The sequence below is a fragment of the Eschrichtius robustus genome, chromosome 6 (genome assembly GCF_028021215.1).
Source record: "Eschrichtius robustus isolate mEscRob2 chromosome 6, mEscRob2.pri, whole genome shotgun sequence".
Classification (NCBI taxonomy): Eukaryota; Metazoa; Chordata; class Mammalia; order Artiodactyla; family Eschrichtiidae; genus Eschrichtius; species Eschrichtius robustus.
The window spans coordinates 93796536-93820527 of record NC_090829.1 but is presented as its reverse complement, the minus strand read 5'-3'; the positions used below and the strand labels follow the sequence as shown (position 1 = coordinate 93820527).

The 23992-nt window shown below is 35.8% G+C and overlaps 1 protein-coding gene across 6 annotated transcripts in view; it reads right to left on the bottom strand.

Moving 5' to 3' along the window:
- The window catches only part of CBLB (Cbl proto-oncogene B), a 209378-nt gene that overhangs the window by 57430 nt on the left and 127956 nt on the right, over positions 1-23992 (bottom strand). For all 6 annotated transcript variants that reach the window (XM_068546811.1, XM_068546814.1, XM_068546816.1 and 3 more), the window contains exon 10: positions 12282-12485. In XM_068546811.1, coding sequence (XP_068402912.1) covers positions 12282-12485 — 204 coding nt within the window. The remainder of the gene's footprint in view (positions 1-12281; positions 12486-23992) is intronic.

The following is a 23992-nucleotide window of genomic DNA, read 5'->3' as shown; positions in this document are numbered from 1 at the left end:
AAGTTGGCTTAGTCAGAAGGATTTTATGGAGAATAGGTGAAGAGTATGTGAAGAAACAAAAAATATTTTATCTTTATTATGTGGTCTAAATTCACCACAGCTTATTCATTTTCCAGAGTTCTCCTAAATTACAGTAAAATCCCCATGTAAGAGTAGATAAATTTAACAGTGCCCTTTAGATAATAATGCATTTTTCTTGCTGAAGCCTTTTTGTTGTCTCTGTGAACAATTCTGCAACCAGAATATTGAAACTTTGCGTTAACTTTCATTGCTGGTAAAATTCAAATGCTAACTGTGAACATTTGTAAACATTTTTAGTAGATGGTCACATTAAAGGTCACTTTTAATTTATCTGAGTAATCACCAAGTATATTTTTTTCCCTTCCTATTTGAAAGTCTAAGGAGAAGAGAAGTCTTACACAATGCTTCACATGCCCACTCATGTTATGTTCTTTGTCCCATTATCTACCATATTCTTTTATTTACCCCTCATTGATTTGAAAGAGCTCTTTATATATTATGATAGTGAACCCCTATCTTTTTCAATTGTGGGGAATAATTTTTTCTCAGTTTGTCTTCTAATTTTTTAATGGTAGAGATTTTACTACTGCTCTTCTGATTTTAATCTTCTAGAGAATAAATACAATGAATTAGTATTAAAAAAAGGCAAATTAATCAAGGGATTCTTAAAAGGATCATACCCTTTTTGCCACTGCATTACATGAAATCCTTTCTTTGTCACTCCTTCATCTCTATCTGTCCACTCTATTAGATTAGGTCAAGGAAATGGAAAGCTAAGAAAAGATTAACTAGGAAAGCATAGGAAGCAGAAACCAGGATGTGGACACAGAATTAACTTTACAGAATTTATCGCACAATATAAAGAAAATCATTTATATAGAGGTAACTGCAAGAACTGGGAAGGATGGAATCATAGTTTCAAGTTATAGGATAGCTGATTTGAATAATTCCTTTATCTTGATTTTAGGTAATTCTCGCTTTTTTCTAGTATTACACTTGCTCTCAGAACTTCAGAATATATGATCTTTTTTCGTTTCCGCGCCTGTCTTTCAAAATACAAAAGCTGGGCGCCTTGATTCCTGCCTGTATTATCATCACACCAGCTTATTTGTCTCACTAACAATTTCTCTTAAGTTCTTTAAAGCTGGTTGTTGATAAGTAAGTTTAACAAGCTGAAAATCCTGGTGCTCTAGAAATTTAAAGACCACATTTGATTCTTTTATGTCTACATATTCACCAATTTTTCCAAACCCTTTGCTTCGTGAAATGAATAAATGCTATTCTTTATTTTTTCTGACAAAATTTACAGAATTCTTTAGCACTTAGAATAGAGGGCAAATGACTACCATAAGGAATAGAGAAATCTGAATTTGCAATTTTAACAGAAAATCCTGAGAGAAAAGGCCCAAGAAGTAAGTAGTCAAAAGCCCATCTCAGCATGCTCCGCAATTACCAATAATAATCAGGGACTCATTCTATTTTAGTCACTCTTCATTTTCTCCGTTCCTTTTATAAAGAGCGATTTTATAACAGCCTTAATAAGATCCATTATTATGGAAATGGCAAAACATTTGGTAAGAAACTTCAAACCCTGCCAGGCCATTATTAAAAACAGGACAAGAAAAAACCTCTCCAATTACTAATAAGATGAGAGTTCTGACAATCCCAGAGATAATCAAAGTCAATTTTATAATATTTCTAAGAAGAGTTTTACTTAATGAATTTTCATATCTGAACAAGGTAGATACATGTATTATAAGGATGATGAAAAGGACGACATTTCTCTAAATGCACGAAAATTAATGAAGGACATTGATAAAACTTTTATCACATAAAATATATGCTAAGTAAAACATTCTAATAAAATAGAATTAAAATAAAATATTCTAACATTTTCCTGCTACTAACTATCCTCTTGGTTCTTCTTCTCATATTCATTTGTGAACATAACAAAATCAAAAGACTTTAAAATAATAGCCTATGCAGAATATTATTCAGAAGTTATCCATTACAGAACCATTTACATGCACACATATTCATGTGTAATTTGTAATATAAGTATAAATGATTTATGTTGTCTATTTTGGAGTACTGTACCATTGTTCCCTTTTAGATAACAAATGCTTATATGAGGAACATGGTGTAAGAGTAGTACAATCATTTCATACTTATCCACAGTCACACTTCAAGAAGTCTCAATGTGTAGGAATTTAGGGAGAAACTTGGAGTGAAAAAGAAAAGTTCTCCCAACTTAAATCTATAGATTGAATGCAATCCCAATTAAAATCCCAGCAAGTTATTTTTTAGATATGGACAAACTGATTCTAAAGTTTAGATGGAGACAAAAGACCCAGAATAGCCAACAGGATAGTTAAGGAGAAGAACAAAGTTGGAAGATGGACACTACTTGACTTCAAGACCTACTATAAAGCTACATTAATCAAGATTCTGTGGTATTGGCAGAAGAACAGACATATAATACATCAATGGAACAGAAATAGATCCCCCAAAATATAGTCAACTGATCTTTTGACAAAGGAGCAAAGGTACACAATGTAGTAAAGACAGTCTTCTCAACAAATGGTGCTGAAGAACTGGACATCCACATGCAAAAAAAAAAAAAAATCTAGACATAGACGTTATACCCTTCACAAAATTAACTCAAAATGGACCACAAACCTAAATGTAAAATGCAAAATTATAAAACGCCTAGAATATAGGAGAAATCTAAAAAATGACCACCAAATACAAGGTCATCTAGATACAACATCAAAGGTGCCATCCATGAAAGAAATAATGGGCAAGCTGGACATCATTAAAATGAGAAATTTCTGTTCTGTGAAAGAAACTATCAAGAGAATAACAAAAAAACAAGCCACAGACTAGAAGAAAATCTTTGGAAAATACACATCAGAGAAAGGACTGTTCTCTAAAATATAAAAAGAACTCTTAAAACTCAACAATAAGAAAACTAACAATCAGATTTTAAAATGAGCCGCAGACCTTATAAGATACCTCACCAAAGATATACAGATGGAAAATCAATATATGAAAAGATGCTGCATATCATATGTCATCAAGGAAATGTAAATTAAAACGAGATACCATTATACACCTTTTTGAATGGCCAAAATCCAGATCACTGACAACATCAAATGCTGATGAGGATGTGGAACAAGAGAAACTCTTATTCATTGCTGGTGGGAAGGCAAAATGCTACCGCCACTTTGCAAGAGTCTGGTGGTTTCTTACAAAACTAAACATACTCGTAACATACAATACAGCAATCATGCTCTTTGGTGTTTACCTAAAGGAGCTGAAAACTTATGTTCACACAAAAAACTGCACACAGATGTTTATAACTGTTTTATTCATAACTGCCAAAACTTGTAAGCAACCAAGATGTCCTTCAGTAGGTGAATGGATAATAAATAAACTGTGGCCCGTCCAGACAATGGAATATTATTAGTGCTAAAAAGAAATGAGCTATCAAGTCAAGAAAAGACATGGAGGAACCTGAATGCATATTCCTAAGTGAAAGAAGCCAATCTGAGAAGGCTGCATACTGTATGATTCCAACTATAGGACATTCTGGAAAAGGCAAAACTATGGAGACAGTAAAAAGATCAATGGTTGCTGGGGGTTTTGGTGGGGGAGATGAATAGGCAGAACACAGAGGACGTTTAGGGCGGTGAAAATACTCTGCATGATACTATACATGTCACCATACATTTGTGCAAACCCACGAATGTACCACACCAAAAGTGAACCCTACTGTAAACTATGGACTTTAGACAATAATGATGTGTCAGTGTAGGTTCATCAATTATGACAAGTGTATCAGTCTGGTGGGGGATGTTGATGAGGGGGAGGTTACACATGTGTGGAAGCAGGGGGTGCATGAGAAATCTCTGTACATTCCCCTCAGTTTTTTCTGTGAACCTAAAACTGCTCTAACAGTCTCAGAAAACAAAACCAAAGACCAACCAACCAAAAAAAAAAAAAAAGGAAAAGTCATCTTAATGGAAAAATTCTGCTGTATTTCTCCCTCTAGGAACAGTAACAAGGAATAAGCACCTTGCTAGCTTACTAAGAATATGGATATTAAATTTGTGTGTAAACTGAGGTTCACTATTTTAAATTATTATTATTGTTGACATTCCACTAATAACTTTGGTAAAATTTTTAGACACTACAAATTCGAAGCAATGAAGAGAAGGAAAATGGTTAGAAACTTACATACGGAGTAAGAGCTGACTTCTCTTTGAGGTTTGACAGGGAGGTGGTCAATAAAACTGCAATAGGGTCTACTTTAAAGAACTGCAAACAGCCTCGCAAGTGGAATAACCCCAAGGGCCCTCTCCATTAAAATGTTAAACATTATTAGCTACATAGAGCTATACTGCTTCTCCCTGAAGTACCTTTTATAAGAGGGACATAATCTCCTAGCCTGTGACCAGCCTCTATAACCCTGACATTTCTTTTGAAGTTTCATATTTTACTTTAAACATTTACATGAGTTCTGCATTCTAATCCAAATATATATGTGATTTTAATTCAAAGTTATGTTTCCCCTGTCTGCGTGCAACCTCCCCTTAAATCCTGTAGCAAAACGTAAACCTGAAGAAGTATGTCACGTTGATTATAGTGGCTTCTTATGCCCTTTGGTTCATTCAGCCGCATAACCAATTTTGAGAAGTCAGGGAAGAGTGACATACAATTTAGAAATATTTCCATAAAAATGGCTGAGAAACAAGAACACCCTGGGAATTAAGGGAATTAACTTTAGCCACTGAAAAATGCCCTCATGTGAAAGCCCTGTTGCTGGCAAAATACCAGTTACAGTTGCTTTGAACAATAAGCCATTGCTATTTCGTTACTTAAGTTCTTCATCCTACTTTAGAGAATATATACTTAATCATTTTTTTAAATTAATTTTTATTGGAGTATAGTTGATATACATATACATATATCCACTCTGTTTTAGATTCTTCTCCCATATAGGTCATTTACAGAGTATTGATTAGAGCTCCCTGTACTTAATCATTTTAATTCACTTATGTAGAAAATAAGACTATTGTAAGCTTATCTAAATTACATAGTCCTTAAAATAATATGCCAGCAGACATGTTGGCAATGTTGCATTTTCTCTGAGTTTTAAATCTATAAGATAGTTGTACAGTAAATTTAATGTGGTCATGTAATGTAATCATAATTATGTATACATTAATACAGTAAAGAAATAACAACCAACTCTTGCCAAACCAATCCAGTTGTGGTGTCTATTTCTTCCTAAACAATGACAGGTAATAGTATCTAAAAGAAAAAATACTTCCATAGACATCTCAAAAATACTGATATTTAATTCTCAGAAGCACAGCAATATCATAGGAGTCTTAAATAACACTATATAAAAAATAATGTTAATAACAACTGATACTTAACATTTACTATGTACCAGCACTGTTCCAGTGGCTTTACATTCATTAACTCATTTAACCTCAACTCTCAGAGGTAGGGTTTCACAGACAAGGTCACTGAGGCACAGGGTGTTAACTAACCAATGCAGACACATAGATACTAAGTAGCAAAACTAGAACATGAACTCAGGCTGCTGGACTCCAGGGACCATAGCTCTCTGAAGAACAGTAAAGAACAGTGTCACCACTGATCATTCAATGAAAAAAAAGAAAAACAAAACTTTCTCAATGGCATATAACATAGGTCAGGCACTATGCAAGTCTCTGAGAATGAAAAGAAGAGCAAGGCACGGCCTCTGCCCTCCATGAGCTCACAGTCTACACCACAGGAGGCCAACCCAAAACTAAGTACAAGAGTTCAAGTGCTAGCTTCTCCTAAACTACTACATATTCAAACTATTTTTGAGGAATATGTGACAGTGTCTTCAGGGTCCCCTATATCAGGGGTCCCCAACCCCTGGGCTGAGGACTGGTACCAGTCCGTGGCCTGTTAGGAACCGGACCCCACAGCAGGACGTGAGCAGCGGGCGAGCGAGTGAAGCTTCACCTGCCGCTCCCCATCGCTCGCATTACCACCTGAACCATGACCGCCCCTGGCCCCAGTCCGTGGAAAAATTGTCTTCCACGAAACCGGTCCCTGGTGCCAGAAAGGTTGGGGACCGCTGCCCTATATCATCACGTTGCACTTGGACAAGGTAGTTTTTTCCTTTGATATTCACATACTAATATAGAAAATGCTACTATTCTGCATGGAGAACTTTAAGAAAATCAGTAAACAAAATGCAGTTAAATGGCAAACAATGAACCTGTGACTTTGGATTGCTCACTGTCATCCATGACTCTGCCCGTGTTGCACAGCGGGAGAGGTGAGGACCGTCGGCATGTGGTCCGAATAATTCTTCTTAGGTGGGACTGTCCCACGGTTGCAGGATGTTTTGCATCTCTGACCCCATCCACTAAATATCAGTGGTTCCCTCGACCTTTCAGTCATTGTGACAACAAAATATGTCCCCACATATTTCTGAATACCCTCAGGAGGTAGAACTGCCCATACTTGAGAACCATGTCCTACATTTCAAATGCCTTGTTATTTTTGAACTTCACTTTTGTTGTAGATTTTGTCCTTACTGCTCCAGCATGTACTTGAGCCCTGTGGTTGGAATCTAAGTCACGTTAAAAAGGTAACAGTCGCCTAAGAACACTGCAAAAACACTGTGATCTTATACACATGAATTCTTTCCTCAGGATCAGGAGTACTATGGATCCTTTCTTCACACATTATTAGGAAAAGCAAGAATTAGATGATATATTAAGTTTTCAATTAGTAATATGTATTTTAATTGGTGATGGCAGCATTAGGAGAATGTATAAAAAAAGATAAAGGAAGAATAATTCCTTTGACCTCTGGTCACACCTGTTTTTCCTCTTATATGGTCATTCATTAAAATTTTAAATATTGTTTCAAGAAAATATAATGTTTAAGAGCAAAGGAATTAATCTCAGTTCATACACTAGGTCAGCCTGTCAACATATCTTGTATCAAATCTTCATTTGTTTGTAATTTATGTGTTTCATGAATAACATTTTCTATCAGAGTAATTGCTAAGGAACTGTTGAGATTCTGTACACCTTTGGCAAAATGAAACAAAATTCTGAATAGCAATAGACATGTTTTCTTAGCTTTGATCTGACTGAAGTCAAAGAGAAGGATGTGATCTTATCGATCACACCCTGGACTTCCTCCAAGGGCTCACTCAGATCCAATTATCCTAGAAATTCTGACAGCTTGATAACTCAGGCAACGGTACAATTTCAAGCAAAACCTGCAACATCTTCTAGTGAAACTCATAAAACAGCCTATATCTAGGAAAGGCAACCAATACACTTGTATTATAGATTTATAGGTTCTATTTGCTTCTGTACGATTAGCATTACTAAATAAACTTATAAAACAGACAATAAAACTACATTCTATATGTTCAGTATGCTACTATTTATAAACTCCAGCTGCAGGACATCACCATGGCAACAGGAATATACAAACAGCTCAGTTCTCTATGCTATGATGGAAGCATTACTAATTTAAAGAACGCAATATGCTTAAGACAGACAGAAACAATTTCACAATATAGTCATCAACCTGCTCATAAAAGAGGAGAAAGACAGAGATGAGTATTTGAAGTGGCAGATAAAAGAAAATTGATTCCTTCTGCTGGACCATGACTGACAGTCACTCGTGGAGTTGAGAGAATGAAATCTTTTTAAAATGAATGAATGAATGAGGCAACAGAACGACTGAAAAAAACAGAATGGAAGAAAAGCAGGTAGAAGCGCTACTGTGTCAAAGTGATCTGTGATATCTGTTCATAGCCTCATCGATAAGACAGAACTGAATAGAATCTATAATTTGGTATTTTGTACAGATATACTCAGTCTTCAGATTGGAATGAAAAAGGTGCACAGAATCAGGCCACTGCCCTCACAGACGATGTGAACATGCATGTGCATTTGTTATTTCACTTAATAAATGCTAGGTACCAGGAAACACAAAGATAAATAAGATATTGGCACTGGCCTTAAGAATTACTAGTCTAATGGAGAAGACAGTCCTCTAAATAAAACATAACAATTTAGTGTAACTCCTGAAATAGAAGTACCTATAAAGTATTATGGGAGCATAATACTATAGCAATGTTTTTCCCAATTATTCAGAAAGAATTGATGCTTGTATCTACAGTAAAATTTAGGTTTTATTGAAAGTTAAGTGGCAGTGATTTACAAAATATTATAAAATTCACAATCTGTTTAAAATTGACTAGAGGCAGATCAGTGCATATAAAGACATTTAATTGAAATGTGATGCCTCAACTTAAATGATTACAGGTTCTTTAAATTTCTCCAATCTCTAACTGTCATAAGAAAGTATAGAAATGACACTGACTCGAGTGAAAGCTTTGTTAAATGACACTGCTGACTGCTGGGACGATAATGTCTGAGAGCAGCACCAGCCTTCTCTTTTTTGGGTAAACTAAAGAGAAGATCATTGTCAAAATCTCTCAGCTCCCTCAAAAAAAAGCTCACCGGTGTGCCAGAGGGAACACAACATGCATGGTTTGAGAGTGCGTGAGAGATCAGGGAAAACCACCAGTCACCTCTGAATGTCCTGTGCTCACTTTATGTTACCAGTGATTCCCTTCAATTGTCAGTGCTACTACTGAAGCAAAGCTCAAGCTTCAACTTCATTCAGTGGAAATCAGGCTGAAACTGCAACCTTTCCCAAACTCATATAGGGTAAACTCCATTTTCCCCAAAGCAGTAAAGTGTACCAAGTTCTTGAAAGAATTACCCTTAAGGCCCGGCTCCCTGTCCCCTGACAGCAATCACTGAAGGAAGAAAAGCCCATTTAGTAAAGAAAATTGAAATGCCTTTTTCCTAGCTAGAAAACATTACCACCTCATTCACTGGAACTACCTGAGCTGTTGTATGTTTCTCAAATACTTTTCTGTCATTCCCTATTATCCATGCATTCAATAAACATTCTTTAAATGCTTTAAGGTGCCCTAGACCTGGGGCCTGAAATGTTTTTCTTAAAGGGCCAGATAGTAAATATTTAAGGCTTTGCAAGCCAAGATGCAAAATCAAGGAAATTATGTAGGTACTTAAAAAATCATTTAAATATATAACCATTTAAAATGTAAAATTATCATTAGCGCACAGAAAAACAAAAACAGGGCACAGATTGCTGATTTTAGTGCTAGATCACAGTCAAATATTCAGACCAAGCTAAGACCATTAGGCTACTAAATTAAAAGAAAAGGTCTTTTGCAACAAGACCTAGCTGCTTCTAATAAGAACCTGCAGGAATGATCTAATAAAGCTCTGTCCAATATAATTATCTACTGGATATTAGTTATTTCTATTATATCTATCTATACTAGATATTTCAATACCTACAGAAAATGTTCCACATCTGTACAGTTCAACAGGGTAGCCACTAGACACAAGGGGCTGTTGAGCATTTCAAATATGTTGAGTGGGACTAAAGAACAAAACTTTAAAATTTTATTAAATCTTAATTATTTAAAATTTACATTTAAATAGCCACATACGGCTAGTATATGGAAAAACGGATGTAACAGTTTTTTATACATCAATTAGCAGGGCCTAATTGAATTTGCTTGGGTTTTTGGCGACCAATTAGGGCATAAATATCTTTACAGGTTAATACCAACAGATCACAGTTCAAATTATTCTTAACTTCTGGTTAACATTTCATTGGAAGTTGGTAACTATTCCTGATATACATTATATTATAGACCTTCAGAGAACAGAGACTTGTACTCTATGAAGTACAATGTGTGCAGCAGGTTCCAAAGAGGGCAAAAGAGGTGTGTTGCATGACGGCTCATAACTGCAGTTTTGGAGTTAGGAAAAAAGCACCAGTTCTGCTTTAGAGTAGTACTGGGATCTTAGGCAAGTTATTTTACCTCTTTCTTCTTCAATTTCCTCCATTGTAAAACAGGGCAGTAACAGTAGCTTCTCTACTGGATTGATGTCATGATTAAATGAGATCAAGGACTTATGAACACAGAACAGTGCCAGTTCATTGAAACCGTAAAGGTTACTACGTTATTAAAATAACGTTATGTGACAAATATTTTAGGATACAGTCCACAATCTGACTTGGTAGAAAGCATTTCATCACTCAGCATGTAAGAAAGCTACATATGGAGTGTTGGATATAGCACTGTATTTTTATCCAGCAGACACAACTCTGAATTCTGGCTTTACAACCTCCTAATGTAGCCATGTCACATGACTAGTCTGAGCCTCATTTCCTTATCTGAAGATGAGAAGAATATTTACCTCTTCAAGTTGAGAGAATAAAATGTGAAGAAGTTTTGCTCATATACATATTAATGTTGGTTACTGATTGAGCTCATCTTAAAATCAAGTCTCAATTCCCTGTTTCAATTTGAGATTTTTTTTTCTTGTTCATCCTTTAGGGTTACTGAGGAATAACTACGTCCTTGCTTCCATCTCTTGGGCCAAAGGGATCACAAACTTCAAAAGTAAAAACTGAATGTAGTTGTCAGCATTAGAGGATAGAATCAAGAGTAGTTTCTCTTGAGAGAAACTATGACTATGAGAGTTAAATTATGACATTTATGAAAAACCAGTGAGGTGAATAATAAAAATCACCCCAGACCAAAGTAGAATTTGAGAGTACCCATATTGGTGGTATTAATATATCTCCATATGTAGAAATTTGTTATTTAAAAATCCTAAGGAGGGCTTCCATGGTGGTGCAGTGGTTGAGAATATGCCTGCTAATGCAGGGCACACGGGTTCGAGCCCTGGTCTGGGAAGATCCCACATGCCGCGGAGCTACTAGGCCCGTGAGCCACAACTACTGAGCCTGCACGTCTGGAGCCTGTGCTCCGCAACAAGAGAGGCCACAATAGTGAGAGGCCCGCGCACCGCGATGAAGAGTGGCCCCCGCTTGCCGCAACTGGAGAAAGCCCTCGCACGAAACGAAGACCCAACACAGCCATAAATAAATAAATAAATAAATAAATAAATAAATAAATAAAAAATCCTTCCCTCTACAATCAATCAATCAATCAATCAATCAATCAATAAAAAATCCTAAGGATAAGTACCTGGTGAGCATGGAACACTGGAACACAGAAGATGCAGGAGGCCAAGAAGTAAATTTTGACACAGCCGTAAAGAACGGGTAACCCCCAAAACACCTCATCTGTTTCCTGCACCAAGTGCTTCCCTACCACAGAGATGGATGCATATGGCAAATACAATCTGCTGCCATTACACTTTGTCATCGTTCCACCTAGATGGCAAATAGGCTGCATGTTACCTGCCAAATCCTAATGAATTGCAGTGGAGGTTCTATAAGGCTGTGCAGGCCAAGTCTGAACTCAGCAGGAATGGGAACCATGATTGATTAGCCATGCCTGCCGTTAAGTCAGAAGGAAGCGGGGGGGGGCACCTTCATACTGTGTGTGCAGATGCTTTCGCAACACTCGTTACCATTTCTCTGATTTTAGGAGCAAAAAACTTCTGAGTGTAATCTGAATTTCATGTATCTTTTTGTACAGAGAATAGCCTGCTAGCTCAGGGTCCAGCTCTCTTGATCATTATGTTTCTGGTTTGTTAATTACTCAGTTGGCATTCTGGTTCACTGACTAGTCTCTTGTGGGCTCGGTTACATAAACTCCAACTGGGCAGCAGCATCCATTCCCAGTGAACTGACAAAGTTAATTTTTTGAGTCTGCAACATTGATAAGCGAACCCCAGACTATGGTAAATTCATAAAGGTAAATCTTATGTGACCTCTTACTAGCCAAACAGAAGGCTGGCTTTCCTGATAAGAAGAATAACTATCAGACACTTCTTTTAGACTTCAACAAAGACTATTTTTCATCAGTTTCATCACTTCTAATTTTAATAATTTTCTTTCTTAAATTTTTCTTCACAGATGGGCTATTGCCAGTCTCAGCTGATGTTTGTCTCTATACGAAAGCTCTCACCATCTCTCATTTTGGAGTTTAAAACCAGCAAAAGCACTCTGATTAGTCTAGTTCTTTCTCAGCCTATGATTCCATCAGCCTTTCAACATTACTTATATCTTCACCTTTCTTTTGATTCCAGAATCTTTCTTTCCCAAACCCACACTCCGTCATACCCAACTTGCGACAGCATCATTTCTTTTTCATGTCCACACAACAACTGAAAATATCCTATGTTTTCTAGCTTTACCTTTCGAACATTAGCCAACCGATTCATCATCAAGGACTCCTCTCGGTCATCGTCGTCATCCAAGTCCAGCATCGGCATTCCGAAGGGGTCGATGATGCTACAGCACCTGGAACCTTCATCTCTTGGATCAAAGGGGTCCACGATTATGGGCTCCGTTCCTTTTATTTCGCAGCGACAGAAGGGGCAGCCCTGGCCATCTGACTCCTGGACAAACACAAAAATTGTGCTGATTGGTCTTTGTTCAAATAAAACACTACTGAGAGGGGCCAAAGTTCTACTATAAAAAGAAGTTGCAAAAAATAGGTTTTCAGGTAGGCAGTGGGGGTGGAGGAAGATCTACCTTGAAGGTGGTAGAGTAGAACAGGGAGTCAACAAAATATATGTTCAGTATTTAAAATTTCAAATTTTTGAAGAAAAATTTCTTTACAAAAACCTTTGATTTAGGATAAATCAAAAAGTTAGGAGCTTAACTTTATTTTACTGAATGTTCATTTACAATTTTAATGTATCAAAACTTTAGAGTCCTGCAGAAAACTGGAAATTGAATCATGTCCCTCTTCACCAAAAGGCACCAGTGCTAATTAAACATTCTATAAAAAGGACATTTTGATAAAAATTCTTTATAAAGTAGTAGTATCAATTAGAACAATCCATTTCAAAATCAATTCTGGAAAAGTTCCTGTGCACATAACTATGGCTACATATTTCCATTTTAATTGCCTACGTCTTTCAAAGCCTTGATTTATAAGCAATCAGTGGGAAAAAATAAGTTTATTTTCAGAAATCATCATCTGTCCTGAGAGCCTGTCATCCTGACACAGCTCATATGGAATGTAATAATACGTGAGATATCAAGTTTTGCCCCTCATCTTGCTTTCAAACTAGATACTGCAAAAAGATTTGTGCAAATACTTTGGGGCCAGAAATTCATTTACTGGTGATTACTGAAGTTTTCTGAAAATCTCCCAATTCCGTTTCTCAAAAACTAACTACATTAAGAATTCACAGTTGGGAGGGAAACAGGACAAGACTGTTTTCTTGCCCTGCAGATAATGCTGACTTTTAGAGATAGATGGTATATGATATTCACCACCATATTTTTGTTTCTCCATTATACCCTGACTTTAGTAGTATGTTATTTTAAAAAACTGTAAAAATTATAAGATCATTTTAAGGCAGAAATGGCATGAGGGCCATCACTTTTAGAGATGAAACTATGAATGAAAAGAGCTAACATCTTTAAAGAAACCATTCAGTACTTAAGATTGTCCCATGCACTTGGTATGATGGGAACGTGGTGATCTACCTGCCCTCCAGTGATACTCTGATCAGTGGTGGAGTAACACTCTCTCTCCTTTCACTGGACAATTACTTAGCATACACTCTGTGGCAGATTCCGTGGTACGTAGTTTATTCATTCCCAAGCATCACTCTGATTAACAAACTGAACATCTCCTTCGCCAAACAAATTGTCAAAAAAAGAAAAACAAATGCTTTCTGGATTGGTTAATGAAAAGAAACTGCAACAATTCCTTATTCATCTACTGCTACATAATTTGGGAAAGAAACTTGGAATGGTAAAATAGTTGAACTAAGGTGGTATGAAGAGATACAGACAGGCTAATACAAAATCCTTTGATGTTTACTGCCACGTGTGCTCAAGTCTGGTGAGCTTCAAGGCAACTCAATTATTTGCTCCATCATTTTACAGATGATAAAACTGATACTTAATTCTCCCATCTTACACTGATTATTTTCTAACACAGTAGGAAATATTTAAGGAAAGCTAAACCTTTCTCCTATCTTTTGATAACAAGAACATTAAATGTAAGTACATTTTCAATATAGGTTGTCATCCACGTAAAATCCCCTTATTATAAAAGTCAAAATGGACCCATACTGTGTGTCTGCAGTGAATTTTCCTACGGATCTACATAATTTCAAACAGATAGTTCTAATATATAAGAGCAAGATGAGAAAGAACTGATGTACCCTGCATCATTAATGCATGAAGAATGGAAAGTGGTATTCGTGGCCCTAAGCAGAGCAATACAAAGCTATAGTAATTAAAACGGTATGGAACTGGCATAAAAAGAGACACATAGATCAATGGAACAGAACAGAGAGCCTAGAAATGAACCCAAGGATACATGGTCAATTAATTTACAACAAAGGAGCCAAGAATATACAATGGGGAAAGGACAGTCTCTTCAATAAATGGTGTTGGGAAAATTAGACAGCCACATGGCAATAAATAATAAATAAATAAATAAATAAATAAACAAACTGGACCATTATCTTACACCATACACAAACATTAGCTTAAAATGGATTAAAGACTTGAAAGTAAGAACTGAAACCATAAAACTTCTAGAAGAAAATATACGCGGTAAGCTCCTTGACATAGGTCTTGGCAAGATTTTTTGAACCTGACAACAAAATCAGAAGCAACAAAAGCAAAAATAAACTAGTGGGATTATATCAAACTAAAAAGCTTCTGCATAGCAAAGGAAACCATCAACAAAATGAAAAGACAACCTGCTGAATGGGAGAAAATACTTCCATATCATAGACCTGATAACAGGCCAATATCCAAAATATATAAAGAACTCAGACAACTCAACAGCAAAAACAAAAACAAAATAACAATCTGATTAAAAAATGGACAGATCTGAATAGACATTTTCCCAAAGATATATATATGGCAAACAGTTACATGAAAAGATGTTCAACGTCACTAATTATCAGGGAAATGCAAATCAAAACCAAAGTGAGATATCACCTCATACCTATTAGAATGCCTGTTATCAAAAAGACTAGAAATAACAAGTGTTGGTGAGGATGTGGACAAAAAAAAACCCTTGTGTACTATTGGTGGGTATGTAAATTGGTACAGGCAGTATGGAAAACAGTATGGAGGTTCCTCAAAAAATTAAAAAGAACTACCATACAATCCAGCAATTCCACTTCTGGATATTTACCTGAAGAAAATGAAAACACTAATTAGAAAAGATATATGCACACCCCATGTTCACTGCAGCATTATTTCCAGTAGCCAAGATACGGAAACAACCTAAGTGTCCATCAGTGGATAAATGGATAAAAAATTGTGGTACATATATACAATGGAATATTATTCAGCCATAAAAAAGAATGAAATCTTGCCATTTGCCACAACATGGATGGACCTCAAGGGCATTAGGTAAGTGAAATAAGGCAGAGAAAGACAGATACCATATGATCTCTCTTACATGTGCAATCTAAAAATTAATTAACTCAAGACAAAAATAAGTTCAGATACAGAGAACTGGTGTTTGCCAGAGGTGGGGGAGTGGGTGGTGGAAGAAATGGGTGTACAGTTTTTTTCTTTAGTTTAAGTAAGTTGAATGCCACTAAGTAAAAAATTAAAATATAATAGAGCTGATGTTCCCTGTGTCTTTAATGCATGAAGGATGGAAAGCTGTACTCTGGGCCCTAAGTAGACACTTCATGCATTTATACATTTTTTAAAAAAATTATTACATAAATTTTCAAACATAAACAAAAGCAGAGAAAAAAGTGTAATGAATCTGCATGTACCTATCTCCCAACTTCAACAATTATCAATTCGCACCCAATTTTTTTTTGAATTTTTGAATTTTATTTATTTTTTTATACAGCAGGTTCTTATTAGTTATCCATTTCATACATATTAGTGTATATATGTCAATCCCAATCTCCCAATTCATCACACCCCCCACCCCAATTCACACCCAATCTTGTTTCAGCTATATGTTTACTTGTTCCCTCCGCCCCTGGATAATTTTGAAGTACATCCTACACATTACATAAATTCATCTGTAAATGTTTTAGTATGTGTACCTAAAAACCAGAAAATCTTTTAAGACCTAACTATAATACAGTTATCATAACTACAATTAATCTATTCAATCTAAATAATTAAGTCATATTATTTTTGAGTCCAGTGGCTAGATTGCATAAGCAACTGTATTCCCCTTCAAAGGCTTCCTTAGAACCTCCAGGGTCAGTTTGCATGCTGTTTGGTTAAGGATGACTTCTGGTTTATGTGATCTATTTCCTGATAAAGGGTAACTGGAAAGATTGTGTTTGGAAAGGGAAGGAGGTGAAAGGCAATAATAGCATCTTGATGGTACAAGAAAAAGACAGGGAACAGTTCATCTCAAACTGAATTTAGGTTTTTCGCCATCTCTCCTACCTTAAAGTTTAATGCTATACAAATTACTGATGTGAGAGTAGCTGCTTTATGAGTGTATGTCACAAAATATATTTTCTGTTAAGCTTTATCTTTGTTGAGCGTTTACATTACTTACCAGGATCAAAATCCAGCTGCAAGGTACTTGCATTTTGATTTGAAAACATAGATCACACAACATGCCTCCTCTAATATGACTTCACCCACCACTTTTTCTGTAAACTGACTACTGTCATATGCAAATTAAGTTTGACCATATTGTCAAATTTGGTACTCAGAATCTCAAATTGTGGTGCTGTTTTGGTACTCCACCCTCATTTCTGTCAGATGGTTGATTAAACACATATGAAGAATGTCTTCGATAGACACCTAACTCATCAGGATTGTGCCTCAATAATTAAAATAATGTTTCTGTCAATATACACTTAATGCAAGATCACAGAACATATGTTAATGAAGAAGAAGGACCAATAAATAACTCCTTCTCTAGTCCCCAACATATTCACATTCTGAGAAAGTTAAGAGGAAGTACTTGGACTCCATCCGTTCTAATTCACTCAGTAGACTTCACTTCCTCAAATAAATCCTCCCAAACCAAATGAGACAGAAGTTATCAGTGAGTTCTACACCATCTGAAACTTAACTATGTAATATGCTCATGATAAAACTACTCAGACTCATTTGGCAACCATAAATAGTGCAAGTTAATGATATTAAATATAACTTTAGGTAACCTGAGAACAAATTAACATTGACAGAGAAATAGAAAAAAAATTTAAGTTCCCCCCAAAATTCCCATTCCCCAATAGCACCTTATGTAAAAATCCAAATAAATATTGTCACTATCATCTCATCATCATCATCATCATCATGTATCAGTCACCTTCCATAGTATTTGTTTAAATGTTGTCCAGATCAATATTATCTCTTAAATAAATACTTTCTTTTAATTTTTTAAAAGATAAACATCATATATAGTACAATTTCTTTTGCTCCCAAGATGATTAATTATTTGAAGGCACACTTTAAGGTCAATCATTTCATGCCTTCCCACAAATACAATATAAATGGAGGGCCCTAGAGAATACATAGGACTTCATGAGTCTCATTTTGGAATGCAGTTTATATTTTTACTATATGTGTGCTTCCCATCTCAGTAACTTCTAATGTACATTACTTTGCTATACTTCACACAGATCTGAAGTTACCATAAATCTCTTTTTCTAAACATGAAACAATTATAGATAAATAACTAGATAGATACATATACACATACATAGACTGAGAGTAGCTTGGGTCCATACTAAGCATTTTCAGAGCACAATATATCCCACAAAAACTTAGTAACTTCTTGCTATAAAGAATGAATGAGGATAGTTAATAGTGATCTTAGAATAAGTAACAGTGAGAGAGATCTTTGGTTTTGGTGTTCTTTTATGGTGGGCAAGGGAAGAAGACATTGACAAATCTAGACTCTTATCGTTTTAATTTGGAAGGACCATGAAAACAGTGAATCAGGAAAGAAGCATAAACATTCTGTATCTGGAAGCTTGGATTGGAATCCTATACCGACCAGTTGCAGCTGTGTGACACTGGGTAAGCCATTTCATCCTCTTTGTAGGGTATAATGAGAGAATGCACATTTTAAGGGATATCTTAAAGATAAAGTGAGGTAAATTAACTCAAAGCCTTCCAAAGTGCTACTTAAATTCCAGTTGGTATAATTACTACAAAAATAGTCTCAAGAACAAAGAAAAGAAGTAAGATAGCTGAGGAAACATACCACAGCCCTTACAGGACTCTCAAAGTGAAAGAGGAGCTCCAACACTTTATCACATTTATACAAAAAGACATAACATATAATCAAGGACAAATACTAATTTATAACATTCTTAAAGGCAAATATTTTTTTATTTGTAGTACTAAGGTTATGAAGCTTCACTGAGGCTAGAAATTTAAAGGCTGGTTGCTTTTGAAAACAGATATATTAAGATTACTTCTTAGTGCCTTGAATGTGATTCTTTGAGCTGGCTTCTCACCTCTCTTAGACAGTTACACATTTCTTCCCCAACCATGCTCTCTAAATATGGTACACCTATAAATCTCTTTAATCACATGTCATATTAAAATCAGAGCTTATTAATTTTCATCTACTGACTTTTTGCGAAGTATTTTGAACGCTCCAATATCTTTCCTTTAAATTATTTTGAAAAAATATGCAGGAGGAATAATTAGAGGAAAATTAATTTTGCTTTTAATTGAATTAAAGTCCTTGGCAATAATTCAAACAAAGGCTGCATATCCAATTGGCATATGTGTATCCATTTTTATTTTGGAAGGAAGATTTGAAGAACGCAGTTTAGAGTCTGTATTCAGCAGATATTTTCTAGATTCCTGGAAAGAAAAATAGAACAAAAACAGTTCCTTACCTTACACCTTATGTGATCACCCTGCAATATCACTGATGCATAATATGTTATTACAGAAAAGAAGACATGGAGGAGTTCAAAGTAAAGAACATGTTTTGTTAATATCCGTGTAATAGTGTGGAAGTGAAAGAAAACTCTCCAAGTTTCATTGCCAAGGATGGAATAGAAATGCCGAACCCAGACTTCCCTGGTGGCGCACTGGTTAAGAATCCGCCTGCCAATGCAGAGGACACGGGTTCTAGCCCTGGTCCGGTAAGATCCCACATGCCACGGAGGAACTAAGCCCGTGCGCCACAACTACTGAGCCCGTGCGCCACAACTACTGAGTCCGTGTGCCACAACTACTGAAGCCCGTGCTCCACAACAAGAGAAGCCACCACAGTGAGAAGCCTGCGCACCTCAATGAAGAGTAGCCCCCGCTCGCTGCAACTAAAGAAAGCCCACGCGCAGCAACGAAGACCCAATGCAGCCAAAAATAAATACATAAATTTATTTTTTTAAAAAAAGAAAGAAATGCTGAACCCAGAGTGATACTACTTCAAAGAATGCCTCTAGAGAGGTGATTACTCAGTTTACTTAGTATTCTGTGCAAACTCAGACTTGCCAGTTCAATTTATTAAATAACACAGATGTTTCAGAAGGAAAAAAAAGTATCTGACACCTCTTCAGAGGCATGACTAATGGGCCATTATGACAGCAATTAAAGAGTAACCACTTGCAGCCCATAACAACTAACTGACACCTCTACTGTGCATTTCTTAGGGTTTCCGTTAATTACAAAGTTTAAATCTCCAATGAATTTCAATTAAACCAAAGTAGGGCATCAAATGGAAGGAAAAGTTGGTGAAGAACTACTTGCTAAAAATGCACAATGGTTGATTGAACACATAATATTTTATGGTCAGGATTTAATATTTCCTATTGGACCTGATTTATCAGAGCTTCTTGGCAGACATGCAGCCTTTAAAATCCTTTTCATATCAGCATGCCCAACCAAAGTAGTAGAAAGTAACAAAAATGTCTCAAATCCATAATTAAATTTGAAAGATAACAGGATATTCATTTCAAGTGATTATTAGTACCATACCCCTCGATAAAATTTTTAGATTTAATTTTAACTTCTTGAGGGTAGGGACTGTGTCTTTAGTACAGAACCTGGGAAACAGAAGCTGCTTAAAGAATGTTTGCTAAATAAATGAAAACGAATGGATTTGAGATCTTGGAGCCCGATGGATGAAATATTCTATGTCAGCTTCTACCAAGCCAGTTAAGGGAAACCAAATTATCATTGTGCACAATTACGTTTGAAAACTTAATTTTTTCTCTGATAGAAAAAACAAGCAAGCATATAAAAACAAAAACACTGGCTTTAAAATTAGAAAACAGACTCTAGCCTTTTACCATTTTGAATAAGGAAAAAGTTGAAAAAAAAAGACACATATTACTACATGTACTCATATCCAGAGACTTACTACTCACATAACATTTCCAATTACATCTACAAGCTTAGATACAATGTTTGACAATACAGTGCAGAACTATGGAAATGTTTCATAATTTTGTTTCTTTTTGTCCTCATATTGACCATCAATTAGGTTAAGTCCAGTGAGCAGCTCATTGGGGCTAGATGTGAGGTTTTTAGTATAGCTAATGTTTGTTAACTGTATTTTAAATGGATTAACTTCATAAGACTTATTTTTATTAAATAACAGGGGCATTTTGCAATAACGTATTTAAATGACTGTCAAATACTGCTGTTCATACAAAAATATGAAAACTGCCAAAACAGATCTGTTGGTTGGCAGGAGGCAGCACTGTGTGAAACCTATATGAAAATGTAGAAATATTCAGTTTATCCAAAAGTAGAAATGTTCAAAAGTTGAAGCTTCTTTAACCACTAAAATCCCATTGAGATGTAGAGACTACGGAACATCACTTAGAAATTCTCAAACACTGACCTAACAATTTTTTTCACGGTAGAGAAAACTTGAATCAGGGATCACTGTGCATGTTTCTTGGTGTAAAAAAGCAATACATAGAAACATGGTCTTCCTGCCTGTAGGTTAGTGCCAGTAATATTGCAAGGAATTAAAAAAAAAAAAAAGTGCAAAAAAACCAAAATGTGAAAAGTTGAAGGGAATCACCCAGCAGCTACTAAATGGAACAAATGGATCTGAGGTTTAATATTCTTAGGAATCATTCTCGGATCTTAAGCATGATAAAAGGTCTTTGAAAAGTCCACCGATACTTTGCAGAGGAGAAATGGACAGAACTGAGACATTACAAGGGCTTTTCACAATTGATCTATAATATCAGTGTCTTTTTATTTGTTGTACTCTTAGCCCTAGTCTTCTCTTTCCTTTACATTATCTAGCATACGGTCTATAGTTATTTACCGAATAACTACCAACGTGGAGGTAGCATGCTAGGGGAGAGGAATGCTAAAACAGGTAAAGCAATCCACATCCTAGAGGAAAAACAGGTAAATATGTATTGTAAATTCTTATAATACAAATACAGGGAGGTAAGAGCTTACAGGGACATATACAAGATGTATCAGAAAACTATTTACTGATCATGAACTGTCTCGTGTGAGAAGAATTTTAAAGATGCTGAAATAATGCCTTTGCATATTTTTCATTAACTTATATGCAAAATTCTATAATTACATTACGATAATAACATTATTCACTAGTGATATGAGTGTGATTTATTTTGATTATTTCAACCTTCTAATAAGCACTTTTGAATCTGTCAGTTTTTTACTACTTCACTTAGTCAACTACTACTTTAGTACTACTTTTTCAGACAGCTTCTCCTAAAATTTTACTCAGAGACAGTTTTTAGCACTTGGCAATTTATGCACTTCCTCAATCTCTAAAAGTAAAACTAAGAAGTACTGTACTTCAGACTAAAAAAGAGAAAGAAAGAAATTGCAAATGTTAATTTACAAATATGACTGGACATATCTTAATATAAGGCCATTAGATCAACATAAAAAATCATGAAGAGAATCAAGGAATTGTTTAGCTACAGGCAAGAGAACTGCACCATCTGGAGACTACAGAGTAATATATAGAAAACCTGTGGTGATGTAAAGGGCAAAGGGTTAATAACATAGCCATGACAACTGGGAAATACTCCTGTGTGTTTTGCACATAACATACCTATTGCAAATAGTTCACAGACTTATCACTAAATTAAATATATAGCACTGGCCCTAAAGTTTTGAAAGATAAATTTCATTTAAGAAGTATACAGAAAGTAAAATAAGTAAAACCTCCTTGCTTTACATTCAGCCCTACTCTTTTACTCACCCTGAGCCACAAGGTAAACAACTACTTTGCATGACACTATAAACAATAATCTTTACTAATCAAAGGTTCTGCCAACCTAATGGGAGCTTCCGACTTTTAACCCTCTTAACTTCCAAATGCTAGGTAAGTTTCAAGCTGAAGATGCTAAGTCCTGCAATATGTATGTATTTGTATGCTCCAAGCCGGGGGGCCCCCAGAGAAGGGGCTGAAATACGCAGGCCGTGTATGGAGGTAGAGTACTGGGAGTTTGTACCCGCCTAAAATTCTGGTTTTCTTTAGGGAGAAAAGCAAACTTTTAGTTTCTTCATACCTGTGAGAACCATACTACCACACTGAGGACATAAGTCAACCTAAAGGGGTGACATACACATTTGGCCCCTATCAGTTTAATACTTACCCTGAAAGAGTTAATGGGTTTCAGGTACAACAAATCATCCTAAAGTAGTCCCCTCCCAGTCAGCCAGGCACTGAGTCAATAACATCTCTATAATACTTTCTACTGATACATTTGAAACCCACTTGCAAACCGACAGTTTTGTCTTCTATCAGTGTAACTAAATTTATTGAAACTCATTTATAAAAAGACACTGCCACGTCTGCAGTACTATTATTGCTAACGTAACTTGAATAGCAATCAGGTGATTACGTTGAGAGTTCGCCGATGCCATACTTAGCGTCCCTTTTCCTCCAACTTCTCCCTGTACTACACAAAATTCACAAAGGGATAAAGGGAAATTAGGGCAAGGATAACAAGGAAAACCTCAGGTAAAATATAAACCAAACGCATATTGAAAGAGAGAAGTGTAGGGATGTTGAGCAAGTTTTACCGAGGTAGCCAAGATGTCTGGGAGTTCAGAAACGGCTTTGAAAATGTAAATCAATTGTAATTCATTTCCTAGTTCTTCCACTTTTTTTTTATCCATTTTTAAAATGTCCCCAAGGAAAAAAGAGGCCCTCTTTGTAAGACTGTGAAAATGTTGAGAATCATTAATATTTTATTATCAAGTAATGAGCTCAACAAACATCAACGCTCCTATGAGTCTGCATTGCCCCTTCCTGATCCTCTGAAGCCATCCTTCCTCAGGCAATAAACAGGTTCTGGGTTGGAGAGAAGGCTCAGGAATGCGGTAGGGATGCCGATGATACACTCAACTGAAAATCTTTTAAAAGGCTTGAAATTTTAATTATTTGTTTTCTAAACCCAATCAGCAATACTGACTTCAATACTGACTGTGTTAAACAGAGCAATTTAAAAATGACTTGAGCAAAATATTCTGTGAATCCTCCAAATACTCAAAACTAGAAATCTGTCCAAAGATCTATTTTTAAAATCTCCAAATTTTATTACAGATAAAGAAATTTTTTTTTTAAAAAAAGCCCTTGGGGAAACCAATTATTCCCTAGGTCTTAATTTAAAACCTCAAATCAATTTATATTTATTGAATGCCTACAGAGTGGAAGGCAACTCACCTTAAATTCTGCTTCTGTAAACTGGAAAATTTAGTGCCTGTTTCTGTGGGAACTAAAGGTATTTGCGAAACTTTTTCTGTCTGATTCTACTTTAGCCTTACAGAGCAACTGTAGACATATGTGAGACAGGAGCCACACCTTCTCAGGAGAAGAGAGGTGTTGAAACATCAACGTAAGATTTATCTACTAGGGTTTATTGCTTCAGAATCTGACCTACTATAAATAGAATCTGACCTATGATAAATAATATAAATATGGTTAGTTGGTAACACTGATAAGTTA